This window comes from Rhinopithecus bieti, unplaced genomic scaffold (assembly GCF_001698545.2).
Source record: "Rhinopithecus bieti isolate Rb0 unplaced genomic scaffold, ASM169854v2 scaffold_13207, whole genome shotgun sequence".
Taxonomy (NCBI): Eukaryota; Metazoa; Chordata; class Mammalia; order Primates; family Cercopithecidae; genus Rhinopithecus; species Rhinopithecus bieti.
In genome coordinates, this window is record NW_016807866.1 from 3,819,223 (window position 1) to 3,835,685 (window position 16,463).

The following is a 16,463-nucleotide window of genomic DNA, read 5'->3' on the forward strand; positions in this document are numbered from 1 at the left end:
TCCTTCCTTCCTTCCTTCCTTTTTTTTAGATGGAGTCTCGCTCTGTTGCCCAGGCTGGAGTGCAGTGGCACATTCTTGGCTCACTACAACCTCTGCCTCCCAGGTTCAAGTGATTCTCCCACCTCAGCCTCCCGAGTAGCTGGGATTACAGGTGCCCGCCACCACACCTAGCTAATTTTTGTATTTTTAGTAGAAATGGGGTTTCGCCATATTGGCCAGGCTGGTCTCAAACTCCTGACCTCAGGTGATCCACCCACCTCAGCCTCCCAAAGTGTTGGGATTACAAGGGTGAGCCACCATGCCCGAGCCCTGAGTATGTTTACAGGTCTCTCAGGTGTGGCATGGGCCTGCCTGGGGGCTATTCTTCCTCTGTAAAGCACAGGCAGTTAATCAGTGGTCTCTGAGCAGAATCCAGCTCAAGGTTATATTTTGTTTGACCCACTCAAGTTTTAAAAAGTAAATTAGTTGCCAATGTGCAAACATTATAAGAGTTCAAAGCTTTTCCAACAACATCCAGAAGTTCATCCAGATGGTGCCCACGTTCCCTGCTCCATTTAGATGGTGCCCACAGTCCCTGCTGTGTCTAGACGGTGCCCACATTCCCTGCTCTGTCTAGACGGTGCCCACTTTCCCTGCTGTGTCTAGACAGTGCCCACATTCCCTGCTCCATCTGGACGGTGCCCATATTCCCTGCTCCGTCTGGATGGTGCCCACATTCCCTGCTCTGTCCTGGACGGTGCCCACAGTTCCATGCTCCTTGTCTAGTGATAGTGCCCAGATGTCCCACATTCCCCCTGCTCCTTCTGATGGTACGTACATTCCCTGGCTCCTCTTGGAGTGCCCACATCCTGCTGTGTCAGAGGTGCCCCACATCACCCTGCCTCCATCTGAAGTGGTGCCCAGATCCCTGCTCCATCTAATGGGCCCACATTTCCCACTGTTCTGGATAGTGGCCGCCATTCCCTGCTCGTCTACCGACGGTGGCCCACGATTCCCCTGCTCCATCTAGATGGTGCCCAACATTCCCCACTGTGCTCTGGATAGTGCCCACATTCCCTGCTCTGTCTGGACGATGCTTACATTCCCTACTCCGTCCGGATGGTGCCCACATTCCCTGCTCCATCTGGATTGTGCCCACATTCACTGCTGGCTGCAAATGCCAGGAGTTGACAGCAGCCTGCCCTTTACAAGGCAGGAGGGTGCTACAGTTCGCCATTGTCTCCACCTAGGGCTTCACTTGCTTTCTATATGCAGGCATGAGAGGGACCCACATCTCTCTGTTCTGACACGCTGTGTGTTGATGGCAGAGTTTAATTATCCATATGCAATCTTACTTTCCTTAGTCCCAAGTCCATGGGGTTGCCTTATCAAAGCATTGCAAGAACTGATAACTGTTTTCCAGAAGTATCATAGTGATATTAAGAACACACATCACAGATCATAGTAAACGGCTTTAATTTTCTAACGAAATCTCAATACTGTAAAAAGCGTTGTTGTCCTAGCTAATGAATGCATAGGGTATTGCTTGCAAAATAATAATTGAGATTCTATTTTTAAAGAGCTTAGAACAGTACACGGTGCATAGCAAAGACTCTGTGTATGTGAAGCTGAATTTTAAAATATGGTAACAAGTGTCTGAAAATATGTGGTTCAATTTGTCTCCCGATTACTTTTCCCTCTCCCCCTTTAAAATGAAGCGGAAGGGGAGGGAGGAAGAGATAAGAGGTTTGTGAGTGAAGACAAGGGCCCTTTAAGGCCTGGGAAGACTAAAGCCACAGGGATCTCCCTCTGCCTTAAAAGGCACAGGAATCTTAGTGGGGAAATGAAGTGGTGATAAAAAGCCAGTCTGTGTGCCTGGAATATCAAAGTCAGTGCACGCCAGGGATCACACTGCAGGTCACGTGCACTCTGGGTCTCTCTCTGCAAACCTGCCCTGCCTCAGTCCGGAAATATACAACTGCCTAAGAAGGGTCTGGTTCACACAGGGGCCGTGAGACACAGCAGGCATAGTCCGGCTGCCACTGGTCATGAACCCTGGACACGGTAGGCAAGGTGTGGTGTCCATATGCATTATTCGGGTGGGGCAAAGATCACAGCTCTCTCTGGACTTTCAGACCCAAAGAACCACTCATCTCAAAGACTGTGGTAACTCAGGGGCTGAGCCATGCCAGTGTTTATTATGTGAAACAAGGACTGGAACCTTACAAGACCAAGTCTGTCCATTTGAGGATGGCCAAAGATGCACACGTGCTGCTTTTATCTTATGTGCAGATTAAAAAAAAAAAATGTTTCATTTAAATATTCCATACTCTTCAGGAATGCCCAGGCAGCTGAGCTTTCAGGATGTCGCATTGCAGAGGACTCCGATGCTACAGATGGCAGCTGGAGACCCTCTCAAGGCAGGTGGCAGAACGGAGTCCCTCTCTATCTGCTGTGGTGGCCCCTCCAGGTGCCCCGCTGGAAAGCAGAGCAGCTCCGTCTCTGGGTGGGTGAGAGGTGCTGCATGAGCTCACTATAGTATTCCGATACTGTATGGCAGTAGGCTGCCAGAGTATCCCAAGCTGGGTGGCTTCAACAACAGATACTCACCGACTCACAGTTCTGGAGGCCAGAAGTTTGAATTCAAGCAGGGCTGTGCCTCCTCTGAAACCTGTGGGGGAGGAGCCTTCCTGGCTTCTTCCCAGCTTCTTGGGATGGGAATGTGCATCCATCCTTGGCCTTCCTTGGTTTGCGGCTGTGTCACCGCACCCTCTGCCTCTGTCACGGCATGGTGTCCTCCCTATGCGTCTGTGTCCGAATTTCCCTCTTCCGATAAGGACTCCGGTCATATTGGATGAGGGCCCACCCCAATGACCTCACCTCAACTAGATTATCCACAAAGACCCTATTCCCCAATTAGGTCACATTGAAGGTACCTGTCTTTTGGGGGGTACAATTCAACTCACAAAACCAGCCCATCACCTCAAAAGGACCTGCCACCCCAGCGCCATGTATCCCTCTCTGCCCACGGCCGCTCCTTCCCCTAGCTCTCGGGGAGTGGGGACACCTCTCCCCACTCCCACAGTGACTGAGCACCTTCTCCTTGGTATGCATTCTGAAGGGGGCATTTGTTTCTCCTCCATCTCAGGCCTGTAGGAAGCAAGTTCTTTCTAGATTGAGGTGTGTGTGTGTGTGTGTGTGTATCTATGTATATGAGTGTATGTGTCTGTGTGTTTTTGGGGAGATATGTGCAGGGTGGGTGGAAGGGAGGAGTGGGAGGAAGAAGGGCAGGAGGAAGATAGAGCCACAGGAGTGAGCACAGAAGTTACAAGGGCAGAATCGGTGTGTGCTTGTGACAAGTATGGAAATGTCATCCCTTTAGGTTCAGTCCTATAAGGCAGGTGTATCAGTAAGGGCACTGATTCTGCAACCTTAACAGAGATCAGAATAACAGTGGCTTAAGGAAGAGTGGAGTGGATTTCTCTCTCCTGTACATTTGGCCTGGTGGGTGGTAAGGAGGATCCACATCGCCCAGGCCCAGATGTGTATGGCTCTTTGAGTGCCCCATTCTTTCCTAGACTCAGAGCTGCTCTCCACCTCCTCCACATCCAGCCACTGGGGAGCAGGACAAGGGAAGTGAAGAGTACGTTCTTTTCTTTCCAAGGATTACTTGGACATTGCAGTCTTCACTTCCATGCCTACTGGCCAGGGCTTAGTCACACAACCTTGCTAGCTGCAAGGGAGTCTGGGAAATGCAGCTGCTATTCTCAGAGGCCAGTCCTCATGGATTTTGCTAAATTTAGCAAGGCAGGGACAGATATGGGGGAACCACTGACAGTCTATCACAGAAGAATGTGATTTTAGAGAAACAGTGAAACTGTCATTAACCCACCCCTCACGCCTTACAACAGCCAAAGAGAAATCCAGTGGTATCCATCACAATAAAGAGTATGAGAGGAATGTGATTAGAAAATCAGGTTGCCAGGCAGGACGTGTCCAGTTTTAGCCAGTGATGGGGTTCATGGGGAGGGCTTTGTCTCGGGAAGGTGTGTGTTGGGTTGTTCTACGGCCAGATGGTTTTCAACAACATAGCATGCTCTGTAGCTCTCCAGGACCCGGGCCTGGACGTAGGCCTTGTCCTTCTTTTGCCAGGCATCGGACTCAATGTAGACATTGAATGGGTCGTTGGAGTGTTCCAGCTTCTTGGAGCGGATATAGCTCAGCATGATACCCAGGGTGAAGAAGCCGAAAAACCCCAGCACCATGAGAACGTAGAGGGCCTCCAGCTTGCCGTCATCACTGCGGGGGGACCTGCGGGCCAGGCCTGACATGTTGCTGCCCTGCTGAACTGTCTCCTGCCATAGCTTGGTCAGAAAGGGCGTCACGGCTGTGGTGTTAGACAAGATCATCCTGGGCATTAAGGTTCCGCTGCTGGAGCTCCAACTTCCCAGGCACACCTCTTAAAGGAAAAATGCAGCCCCAAATCAAAAAGTACATATTGGCCAAAACCTACACTTACGCACACACATGTGCACAATTTTAAAATCTCAGGTGAGAGGGGTGAGCTGACACGCTCCCCACCCATGGTGTATGCCATCTTGGGTCTGTGCAATGCCTTCTCTTAACTGATGAATGGATACATTGATTCCCTTCTATTTCCATCCACCACCCCCAATCTCCACCCCTATAGGTGACCATCAGAAGGAGTTTCTTTCATATGCATTGCAGCATATTGTGGCGTATGGGGTCATATGTGCATTTTGGTTTAGCTAAATGGTATCTGGTCATCCAACTAATTCAGCCTCCTTCCTTTTCCTCACGACTGTGTTTTTGTGGCTCACTTGTGGTACTGGGTGTGTGCATTCCTTTACTTCCAATGGTTGTATACAACCCATTGTGAACACCTACTTCTTTTCTCTGCCTTCTCCCCTAGAGATGGACACTGCTGTGGCTGCTAACTCCATAAACAAGGGGGAGACAAACATCCCCATCCTTGCCCTTCTATGCACCTTAAAAAAACCACGCATCTCATACAACTAGTTCCTGAGGGCTTACGCATGACCAGTCAGACTGGGGTGCTGCCAGGGCGCCCGTGGAGATAACGTGCAATAAGTGGTCTGTTTCACCACGGAGCATCCCTCTACGAACAGTTACATTCATCTGAATGAAAAATCCACGCTATCACGTGGTGGACTCCACAATGTCTAGGGAGATTTCACAGAGAGCTCCCTTCGAAGAGGCCAGTGTTGCAACTTGTGCTATGTTTTTCCCTCCCTGCCCACACATACGCACACACACGTACACAATCTTAAAACCTCAGGTGAGAGGGGTGTGCGGACATGCTCTCTAGTCCATGGTGTGTGCCGTCTTGGGTCTACACGATGCCCTCTCTTGATTGAGCAATGGTGCATAGATTGCCTTTTATTTCCATTCACCACTTGCTGGCTATGCAGAAAGTGACATTTTCCCTATCACTTAATCTTGATATCACTGTCCCTGTATACTCAGAGTGCGCCTGGGAATTGGAAAAATTGTCTCCAAGTAGCTGTGAGATTCTGTCAGGGGTTTGGTTTGCTGTGGAAACCCCATCCAGGTGACCTTGAGATCATTGGTAAGCTAAAAAACAGGTCAGTTATTTATTTGTTTGTTTATTTATTTATTTAGGTTTGAGCAAATGCCGGCTTCTACCTCCAGTTCCTGCAGGGCAACAAAAGCCCAGAGGCCAAGTTGTTGATGTCACACTCCAAACTCAAGCCGGAGGGGGCTGCTGGGAGCTTATCACACGTAAGTGCTCCCACTCAGTTCTTCCTTTTTCTGTTTTGTTAAGACAGGGTCTCACTCTGTCACCCAGGCTGGAGTGCAGTGGCACAATCTCGGCTCACTGCAGCCTCACTCTCCTGGGCTCAGGTGATCCTCCTACCTCATCCTCCAGAGTAGATGGGACTATAGGTATGCACCACCATGCCTGGCTAATCTTTGTATTTTTTGCAGAGGTGAGGCTGCCCTATGTTGCCACAGCTGGTCTTGAACCCCTGAGCTTACAGGATCTGCCGACCTCAGCCTCCCAAATTGCTGGGATTATAGGCATGAGCCACCCTGCCTGTCCCCTACTCACTTCTTAGGAGCTTAAGGTAGCTAAGTAGAACATGGCCTGGAGTAGAACATGGCCTCGGGGGTACTGTTGTAACTACAAGTGAAGGATGTGTTTGGGAAGACAGTTTATGGCCAGAATCACTATGGAAAGACAAATTCCAACACTTGCCGGGATGATTCTGTCTTTCCCAGCCAGGATGGGGACTGCGACATCGCACATCATCTTGTGTAGGACAAATAATCTCAGAAACCTGGCTCCTCTCCAGCTTAGACCCAGAGCTATTTCTTCATTGAATTGGCTTAATTGTAAAACATACCCTGAACCCAGCACCAGGTGAAGATATCTGGTACCTTTCCCAGGCCCCTCTTCCTCTACCGTCTCTGAACTGTGGCTGTGTCTCAGAGTTCTGTTACCTGCTCTCTTCTCTTCCCACTCTCCTCTGTCCCGGGGTGACCACACCTGCTCCAGGCTCACCTGCATGGCCATGACCCAGGGCTCTCTTTAAGCTCCAGAGTCATGTGTCCAAAGACTTGTTAAGGAGACGGTTCCCTTTGGCCATCCCCAGGCTCCTTAAAGTTAACACCCCACCCTGTCCTGTCAGAGACTGGCCCCTTCCTCAGTGAGTTGAGTGGCAACACCAGTCACCCCTAAATCTGCATCCCTCTCACTGATGACTGCAATCTCATCACAGCAGTTGCCATCTTGAAGGCCTTCCTTGGCTCCTCCCTGCCTTCAAGGTGAAACTCCTGGTCTTCCGCCTGGATACGGTCCTAAATTTGAGAGTTTCTGCATCCCTCTCCAATTCCACTGTTGCCACTGTGCCCAGACCCTATGCTCCATGGTCCCTGCTGGCCCCAGAGCCTCCACACATTGTGCATCTCCAGCTCAGACTGCACCTTCTTCTTGGCCCATGAAACTTCTCAGCAATGCCTATTCATGCTTAAAATTCAGCCCAGCTCTCACCTCCTTCCTGAAGCCTGCTCTGATGCATGGAGCTGAGTCATCACTGTGCACACTATGACCCCTGCTAACCTCATCATGGTCAGGATCTCCAGGCCCCTTATCCCATGCCTGCTCTGCCCATCCAGCCCGGTGCTGGGCACACAGCAATACAGGAGCTGCCCTGAGTGCTTATCAAATAGATGCCACCAGAACTTAATACCTTTTGACCAGTGGGGCTTGACTCTTTATAACCTGCTTACTCCAGTGAACAGATGCCAATGAGCTGGCTCCAAAGCTTTAACTGACTCCCTTTTCCAGAGGGGCAGTCATCTCCTACCACGAACTACAGTCTCAGAAGGCAGGAGTGAGGAGTGGAAAGAGCTCAGATTTGGGGATTCCATTGCTACCCCAGGTTTGGATTCTAGCTTTGCTACTTCCTGGATAGCTTCCTTAGAATTGCTCAGTCAAGTCTTTTCTTCTTTCCAAAGTAGCGAGAAACACCACTAACATATGCAGGCTGTTGAACCACTGAGCAGGTGTGTAGAGTGGCTGACAGCACATGGCACGTGGCAGGTGCACACTCAGTGGTCCTGGGTAGGAGTTTATTGGTTTTTCTACCTTGTGAAGAAATTGCAGCCCAAGGATTTGGGACTTTGGGGGTTTAGACTTGGCTTTCCTGTGGCTGACCATGGTGGCTGTCTTCCCTACTTTGTGGAGAGATCAGACATGAATGAGAATCAAAGATTGTTTGTGGCCTTTCCTGGTTTCTAGGCTTTTGAGTCTGTTCGGAGATCTGTCAGGAGTTAAGCTGCCTGGGCTCAAGGGACTCAGGTACTTGTTTTTGTACAAAACTAGCATTTAGCCCCATTCTAATCATTGGGGTAGGCGGGAATTGTTTGGTAACAGATCCAAACTCAACGCTCAACCACTTCTTTTTAAATGACCCGAAACCACTCACAAATGCATAAAACCCTGCCCCAGAAAACAGACAGACCTGGACCTGATACTATGATGTAATTTCCAAAAACCCAGAGCGATCACAATTGGCAAATAATTCTGCCACCAATTACTGTTAGAGAGTCTTTACAACTTCATGACCATATGAGGGTAGAATTATGGCAGGCAACATTTGAAGATCCACATGTTAATTGGTTTAAAACTGATAAATCCATACAGCAAAGTAAGAGTAACGTCTGCAATTAATTCATAATAGTGAGTTCACCGAGAAGTCTTGTTACTTAGAACCAGACGGATTTTCCTATGGCCAAAGAGGCAACTGGAAACATCTGCTTTGAGAAACTCCCAAGCCCAAACCATCCTCAGCCTTGTTCTTTGGAATGCTTTAGAATGACCTTGTTAAAATGCAGATTGCTCCTATAATCCCAGCACTTTGGGAGGCCGAAGCAGGTGGATCACTTGATGTCAGGAGTTTGAGAGCAGCCTGGCCAACATGGTAAAACCCCGTCTCTACTAAAAATACAAAAATAAGCCAGGCATGGTGGTGGGCACCTATAATCCCAGCTACTTGGGAGGCTGAGGCAGAAGAATCACTTGAACCCAGGAGGCGGAGGTTGCAGTGAGCTAAGATTGTGCCGTTGCACTCCTGCCTGGGCGACAGAGTGAGACTCTGTCTCAAAAAAAAAAAAAAAAATGCAGAATGCTGGGCTCTACTTACAGAGTTTCTGATTCGGTAGAACTGGAGCAGGCCTGGGAATCTGCATTCCTAACACATGCCTACGTGGTGCTAATGCTTCTGGTCTGGAGGCCTTGCTTGGTGATCTATTGGAATCACTGGGGGAGCCTTTAGAAAATAACCTGGATCTCACCTCCAGAGATTTTAATGTCCTTGGTCTGGGTTCCTGCCTGATTCAGAGACTTTTTAGAAACCTCCCAAATGACCCTAATTTGTAGCCAAGATTGAGAACCACTGGGCTGTGGTGTGGGACCCTAGGAAACTGACAAATCAGCCTTTTGTGCTGCAGGGTACCTGGAAGAATTTTGCAAGAATGTAAAAATATGATTTCACTGACTATTTTTCAAATCTTGTTTGTTTTTTATATTTTCTTTCTTTGGCATTGTTTGCCTCTGATACAGTCTGAAGAGAAATTGCAGAAAGAAACCCTCCAGTCTTCAGTGTAACCTCAGCTGTCCCCACTCTCACGCACGCTGGTGCCTTCAATTACAATTCACCCGTCAGAGCTTAAGTCAAGCTAATTAACTGCCTTTCAAATAACAACCCTATATTTTTAAAGAATTTTTTAAAACTTTACATGTAATTTATTGCATTGCTTTTGCTAAATGTCCTCCATACCCCCAATGCCTGCAGGCTGGGTCGCCATGGTATTTTTGTGTAATGAGTCTCAAAATGAGTTTGGCAATGTCTTCTTAATAGTCAGCATGGTGTAAATGACAGAGTCTGGATCTGCCTGTCATTTGGGATTTTATATCAGATTCTCTAGGTTCAGTTCCATTATACACAATGCCGAAGCACCTACATGCCCCGTGGCTGCACTTTCAGATGGTTGGACTCAAACAGAGTGGGAGAGCAACTGATCCAACAATCCTAACTTTCAGAAAATGGGGCTCCTTAGAGATGAGATGGCTTGCCAAAAGTAATCTCTCCTATCAGAAATACATATCCTCAGCAAATTAACGCAGGAGCAGAAAACCAAACACCGCATATTCTCACTTAAATTAAGTGGGAGCTGAACAATGAGAACACACGGACAGAGGGAGGGGAACAACGCTCACTGGGGCTTGTCGGGGGAAGGTGGGTGGGGAAGAGCAATAGGGAAAAGAACTAATGCATGCTGGGCTAAATACCTAGGTGATGGGTTGACAGGTGCCGCAAACCATCATGGCCCATGTTTATGTCTGTAACAAACCTGCACATCCTGCACTTGTACCTGGAACTTAAAAAAATAAATACAAACAAAAACAACCAACCAAAAATACGTCTAAAATGTCATCTCTTAGCTATTGACTCACATTTTATTAGTATAGAAAAGAGCAATTCCCAGGACCTTGTACAGAGGAAGCAGGTTCAAAATAGCTGAGGAATAGGCCCCTTTCATCAGGTAGCATTGGATCCAACCAAATGGGGGTTGGCTGCTTACCTGAATATGCCATCAGAAGTCATCCCTGTTCCTGTCCCCTCAGCTTTTTGTAGCTTGCACAGTGAGTAAAGCAATGGGGGAGGCAGAAATGGTAGGAGCCAGAGATGTTCAAAATCCATTTGATGCTCGGCCTGTGCTGAACATTCTCAAACTGTGGCCTCATTGGGTCCAGAAAGTGGGGTGGATTCCTGGCCATTTCTGCTTCTACCTGGATGTGAGATAGGAATGCTGCCCCTAATCAAGGGTAGTGCTTTTTTTTTTTTTTTTTTTTTTTCTTAAAAGCTTAGACCCAGAGCTGCCGGCCTACTGGAAATCACTCAGGACACAGGGCTCTGGGCAGCTGTGCTGAGTGAGACACCTGCAAATGGAGACCAATGGGGCCTCCAGCACCTTGAAGTTCCATAAGGCCCCCAGCTGAACCCAGGGGAGAAGAGGGCAGAGGGTGGCGCCTCCTCCGGGCACACACCACCTCTTCTGACTTCTCCCACGTGCTCTGGCTGTGTCGCCTATCAGCACTGATAACAGCCTGGAAGCTTTCAGAACAGAAGCTTTCCCATCATGGGAAACTCTCATTCTTTCTTTCTTTTTTTAATTTTCCAAAGTCTTTATTTCTAAGACCAACTGTGGCCTGCCCGTGCATAAACTGGACAGGCTGTAGACAGCAGGCTTTCCCAGTAAATACTGCAGCCTTCCTCCCAATACTGAGCCCTGTCCCATTGATCCTGCAGGGGACATGAGTAGGGCATTTGTTTATGGGGAGGCCACAAGTTTGGGCCTCTCATCACTGTGACCTCAGACCCCTGTTGAGTGTGTTGTAAACAGAGGAGCTGTTCTTCAAGCCCCCTGCCCTGAGTGCACCCCTCTCATTCTTTTATTATTATTAGCAAATTCTCCCAGTTCCTGATCATTCTTTCTTAAGCATTTAGTGACTGGGTAAGGTTCTTGTGGCTAACTCCAAGCTTTCTTCTAAAAGGAATAGATTCTAGGGGTGAGTAGGGGAGACAGGAAGGTCGGAGTCAGAGCTCAGGAATCTGGGTTCCAGCCCCAGGTCAGTCCTAGAGAAACTACAGGGCTCCTTAACTTACTTCCCTAGGTTGAGTGTGGGTATTTTTATCACGCTTGACAGGACTCCTTAAGCATTTCTTCAAAAGAGCATCCAGTCTTAACATCATCATTTGGTCTCATTTGTTTTAAGAAACAGAATCAGGGTAAAAGCAATGATGGATAAGCCTCATTTTGGTGAATATGATCTTATCGAGCCAAGAATTCTGAGTCAATTGTCCTTGGAACCAACTGTCTACTGTTTTCATCTTTATCACAGCAGTATGTCCAAATTCTGGAAACATATCTCCCTCCTAGCAGAAAAGAAGCCACCCAGGGCCACCAGATGCTTCCAGGCACTTGGCTGGCTTTGTCTGGTCTTCTATCCTTCCCCTCTCCCCAGTGTCAGTGGGCACTGAGGTGTCCAGAGTCTCTCAAGGAATCAGGATAAAACCGTCCAGAGGCCCAGAATCAGACTGTCCTCTCTGATCAGAAAAGTGTTTCCTGCCACCTCCCAGCGGGACGTGGAGTGTGGCTTGAGTCTGCGCTTTTATGAGGAGCTTCCTAGACCTCTCTGTGGGTAATAGAGAGAGAGTCTGCGGTGTGAAGAATGGAAATATAAACACTGAACACTCAGGGAGGTCAGGCCAGCAAGCTGGTGAGGAGACTCCATCAAACTCAATATGAAAACATGGGCGGGCGTTTGGGGATGGATAATGAATGACAGCTGAAGTCACACATCAGGAGGGAAGGAAGGACTCTCATCTTCAGCAAATGACATAAATCCAGGGAGCCTCAGTTTCCTCACCTGAACAGTGGGAATGATGGAATCTACCTTGAGTATATATCCGAGGTCTTTGTGCAGCATGGAATCAGCCCCTGGCCTTCCTAGCTCTTGCTTCATTTTATTTTATTTTATTTTATTTATTTTATTTTAGAGACCAAGTCTCGCTCTATTGCTCAGGCTGGAGTGCAGTGGCACGATCTTGACTTACTACAACCTCCTCCGCCTCCTGGGTTTAAGTGATTCTCATGCCTCAGCCTCCTGAGTAGTTTGGGTTTACAGGTGCATGGCACCATGCCTGGCTACTTTTTGTATATTTAGTAGAGACAGGGTTTCACCATGTTGCCCAGGTTCAGCATGACTGTGCTAAAGTGATCTGCCCACCTTGGCCTCTGAAAGTGCTAGGATTACAGGCCTAAGTCACTGTGCCCGGTCTCTTGCTTTATGTTTGATGTTCTCTCTGTAGGTGAGGCATTCCCACCATATTCCCTTCTGAAAATTCTACTGGTCCTTCAGATGCCAGCTCATATCCACACTGTGTCTGACCCGGATCCAGAATCCCCTCCCCTTCTTTGACCCCTTGTATATATCTCTCCCACAGTGCCGGTCATATTCTAACTTCTAATCATTTGTAGACTTGTCTGGGCATTTTCTCCCAGGAGGTCCCAAAGGACAGAGACCATCTTGCTTACCTTTGTTCCCACTCCAGTACCCAGAATATTTCAGTAAGGTTTTCCTGAATTAAGTGGGAATGCAAAGTATTAGATTCAATACCACTACAATGGGAAAGTGAGTGAAGAATTGGTAAGGTATACTATGCTCTGGAAATAGATTATTGAGTAATCAAAGCAAAACCTCTTGCAATATAGTATGTTTTTATATATTAGATTTTATATTATTTATTTATTTTTATATTATTAATGTATTTTTGTTATTAATTTTGAATATTAAGATTTACAGTATTCATATATCTCTCTCTCTCTCTCTCTGCAACCCACCTTATTTCTAAAAAAATTTGGGCAGTCAGTGATCATTAATAGTAGAGCACAATTTTCTTCCCTCCTTACCACTTAACCTTTTTTTCCNGAAATAGATTATTGAGTAATCAAAGCAAAACCTCTTGCAATATAGTATGTTTTTATATATTAGATTTTATATTATTTATTTATATTTATATTATTAATGTATTTTGTTATTAATTTTGAATATTAAGATTTACAGTATTCATATATCTCTCTCTCTCTCTCTCTGCAACCCACCTTATTTCTAAAAAAATTTGGGCAGTCAGTGATCATTAATAGTAGAGCACAATTTTCTTCCCTCCTTACCACTTAACCTTTTTTTCCCTCCTCCTTTTCCATAGTCCGTATCACCTTCCAATAAAATAAAGTTTTCTTAATTATGATGTTGATTGTTCACCGTTTGTCTTTCCCACCAAAATGCAAGCTATTGTGGGCAGGGATCTTTGCGTGGGTTGTTCTTCACTGCATCCCAAGCAGCTAGAACAGAGGCTGGCATATGGTAGGAGCGCAATAAACATTCAGCGAATGCAGGCAGGCATGCATGAACGCATGAATAATAAGTGTTCCTTTCAACTACCAGAAAGACCAAAACCACACAGAAGCTGTCTCACCCTCAGAGATTTAAGAAGACAGCAATGAGTCCCCCTGATGCCTTCTAAGTGAGCTTTATTTTCAAAACAATCCATTTTCCAATAACCTGTCAAAAGCAGGTCCTACCTGAATATCCTTGACTATTTCCTCTGGATACAGATAATGCCTTCCTCCAATGGATCCTCGGCTCACCTGATGATTGGGTGAAACTGGCTAGAGAAAGCAGAGGGGTTTCGTCCGGTCATTGTAAATATGAGTCACGGCTGAATTTAAGCAACTTTGTGAACACAGCAAAGTCCCCACCACCTGGACCATAAATGACAGCTATGGTTATTGACAAGATCCTTCTTTAATGGAGTTGGAACCTCCTTCTTAATCTAAATGTGGACTCAAATGAACAGTCAATTCCCATAGAGCAATGTGACAAATCCGGGGGGCAAAGTATTATGCAATAGATTCGGGCACGTGCGCACGTCTCTGCTACTTAGTCAACTTTCTTCTGAAGTTCCCCACTTTTCCCATTACCACAATCAAGATCAGATATCAGTAATGTTCTCTGCGTCCCATGCCCTTTAGGCAGGGAGATGTCAAGGCCCAAGAGCTGGACCCCACAAAAGCTGAAGGTCTTTGAAAAACAGTGGGGACTCAGGCCCCGTGAGTGGTTTTGACTTTCTTTTCTTTTAAAAATTGCATGTCAGTGTTTTCCAAATATTATACAAGAATGTCCATAACTTAATAATGGAAGAATGTTTTCATTATTCTATGTTGGTGAGATGCTTTGCTATGCGTTTGTTGTGTAAGTAAATGAGAGCGGCAGAAGGAAAGGAGGGAAGAGGCTGATCATCCTATCCCGTCTCCCACTCCGGGGGTCTCGGCGCTTCCAGCCTGGAGCGCGCCCGCTGCGCGTCCGGAGACGCAGGTTCCAGGGGCCCCCGGGGTCGCCCGACTAGGCCACTTGCGCCCCGAGAGAGGGCCGCAGAGGTGGGAGCCCCTGACTTACCCGGGTCTGAGATGCCGAGAGCCGGGTGTGGAGCTGAGTGTGCGCCTGCCGAGCGCTGAGGCCACCGACAGCCCAGCCCCGGGGCGGCACCTTCTAAGGGCCTGAGCGCTGCGCGAGGAGCGGGGGCAGGCGGGGCCTCCCAGAGCCGCCAGGCGTCCCGCCCCACTCCGCCTACACTCACGGCCCAGCCCAGGGTCCCCCGGGACCACCCCAGACCAGCCCCGGCCCACCCGGGTCCTCCGCACCCTGCACCCCAGACCAACGCCGCCGCGTGTGGGGAAGCGCTTTGGATCCTGTCGGAGAGGCTCAAGGCCGGCAGAAGGTCTGCATTAGGATCGAGAAAGCCGACCAACCGACAGATCTACCTACCTTCCTGCGGGAGTTTGAGGTTGCCAGGGAGGAAGCTACTGCAGCCAGGAGAAAGGCCGTCTGGGAGACGCCCCACCCTCGGACGTGACAGCCTTCAAATATCTCTGAACATAATCACTCCAAAGACGGCTCAACCTCCGTCCCTCACCACTCCTTTCAGCCTTGTCCCGCACCGCAGCTGTGGCCACACATCTATTCGGCAAACATTTATGAAGCACCTACTTACTGTGTGTGCAGCCCTGCGCTGGGGGTGCAGCTGTGGACTAGACAGGAGGGGACCGGAGTGGCAGGCAGGAGCTGGAGGCACCCGAGCCTTGGCGCGCACACCCTAACGTCCTTGGGGTTTTTCAGTCTGTGCTGTCCTTTTCCAGGGAGCAAACCGTGCAATGATCCAGGTGACTTCCCAGCAAATTTCATAGCTGTAGCTCACGGGTTTGGCAGGCAAGAGTGAGAAGGGGCAGTCCCCAAGAGACAATCCCATGAACCTTCTGGGGAATGGCGTCCAGGCTCCAGGTTCCTACTCTGCAGGTGGGTCGCAGAGGTAGGTTCCTGACCTAGGGCTAGAAGACATTCTCTAGGGTCACTGCCTCCATGATCTTCCTTGGTAGATCACTTCTCTCTGGGCTTCGACCTCGGTGTTCTCATGGGGATGAGGGTGATTGGAGGCTCTCCGAGGGGTGTACCGATGTATCCTGTGCACCAGGCAGAACCAGCATTGCCCTGCAGTGCGGGTGCAAAACGAACCCACACAGCCACGTTGGAAAGTCCTGAAATGTTCATAGCCTATGACATGAAATTGCTCTGTGTGAAATCTATTTATTCTTTTTTTTTTTTTTTTTTTTTTTGAGACAGAGTCTCGCCGTGTCCCCCCGGCTGGAGTGCAATGGCATGATCTCGGCTCACTGCAATCTTCACCTCCCAGGTTCAAGCAATTCTCCTGACTCAGCCTCCCAAGTTGCTGGGATTACAGGCGCCCACTACCATGCCCCGCTAGTTTTTGTTATTTTTAGTAAAGATGGAGTTTTGCCATATTGGCCAGGCTGGTCTCGAACTCCTGACTTCAGATGATCCATTGGCCTAGGCCTCCCAAAGTGCTGGCATTACAGGCGTGAGCCACCGCACCCAGACTGAAATCTATTTATTCTAAGGATCAGAGCTGTAGAAAAATTCTTATGCATGTAAAAGTTCTTTGTATTTTTACTTACAATAACTAGAATCTAAACTTGTAAAAATAGAAAAAAAGGTAATTTTAATACATATGATATTATTCTACATAGTAGAATAGTATATGGAGACCTTAAAATAATGTTTACAAATAATTTATAACAACGTGGGGCCAGGCATGGTGGCTCACACCTGTAATCCCAGCACTTTGGGAGGCCAAGGTGGGTAGGTCACCTGAGGTTAGGAGTTCAAGACCAGCCTGGCCAACATGGTGAAACCTGTCTCTACTAAAAACACAAAAATTTAGTTGGGCGTGGTGGTGGGCACCTGTAATCCCAGGTACTTGGGAGGCTGAGGCAAG

At 48.0% G+C, this 16,463-nt stretch overlaps 1 protein-coding gene across 3 annotated transcripts; it reads right to left on the reverse strand.

Moving 5' to 3' along the window:
• Positions 1–1,438: 1,438 nt before the first annotated feature.
• Positions 1,439–15,282, reverse strand: KCNE1 (potassium voltage-gated channel subfamily E regulatory subunit 1). 3 transcript variants are annotated; one of them, XM_017883977.1, is made up of 3 exons: positions 14,939–15,282; positions 13,696–13,782; positions 1,439–4,438 (listed from the first exon to the last, which is right to left on the reverse strand). In XM_017883977.1, the coding sequence occupies exon 3, from the start codon at positions 4,395–4,397 to the stop codon at positions 3,999–4,001; it is 399 nt and encodes a 132-aa protein (XP_017739466.1). In that variant the 5' UTR covers positions 4,398–4,438; positions 13,696–13,782; positions 14,939–15,282; the 3' UTR covers positions 1,439–3,998. The 3 variants fall into 3 exon arrangements, with proteins under 3 accessions (XP_017739466.1, XP_017739465.1, XP_017739467.1); XM_017883976.1 differs by lacking the exon at positions 14,939–15,282 and adding an exon at positions 14,570–14,663; XM_017883978.1 differs by lacking the exon at positions 14,939–15,282 and adding an exon at positions 14,570–14,647 and having other exon boundaries at positions 13,696–13,778.
• Between the last annotated feature and the right edge of the window lie 1,181 nt (positions 15,283–16,463).

What these genes read in the sequence shown, in the direction of transcription:
- KCNE1 (XM_017883977.1), bottom strand. Translation starts at nt 4,397, where the DNA reads ATGCCCAGGATGATCTTGTCTAACACCACAGCCGTGACGCCCTTTCTG.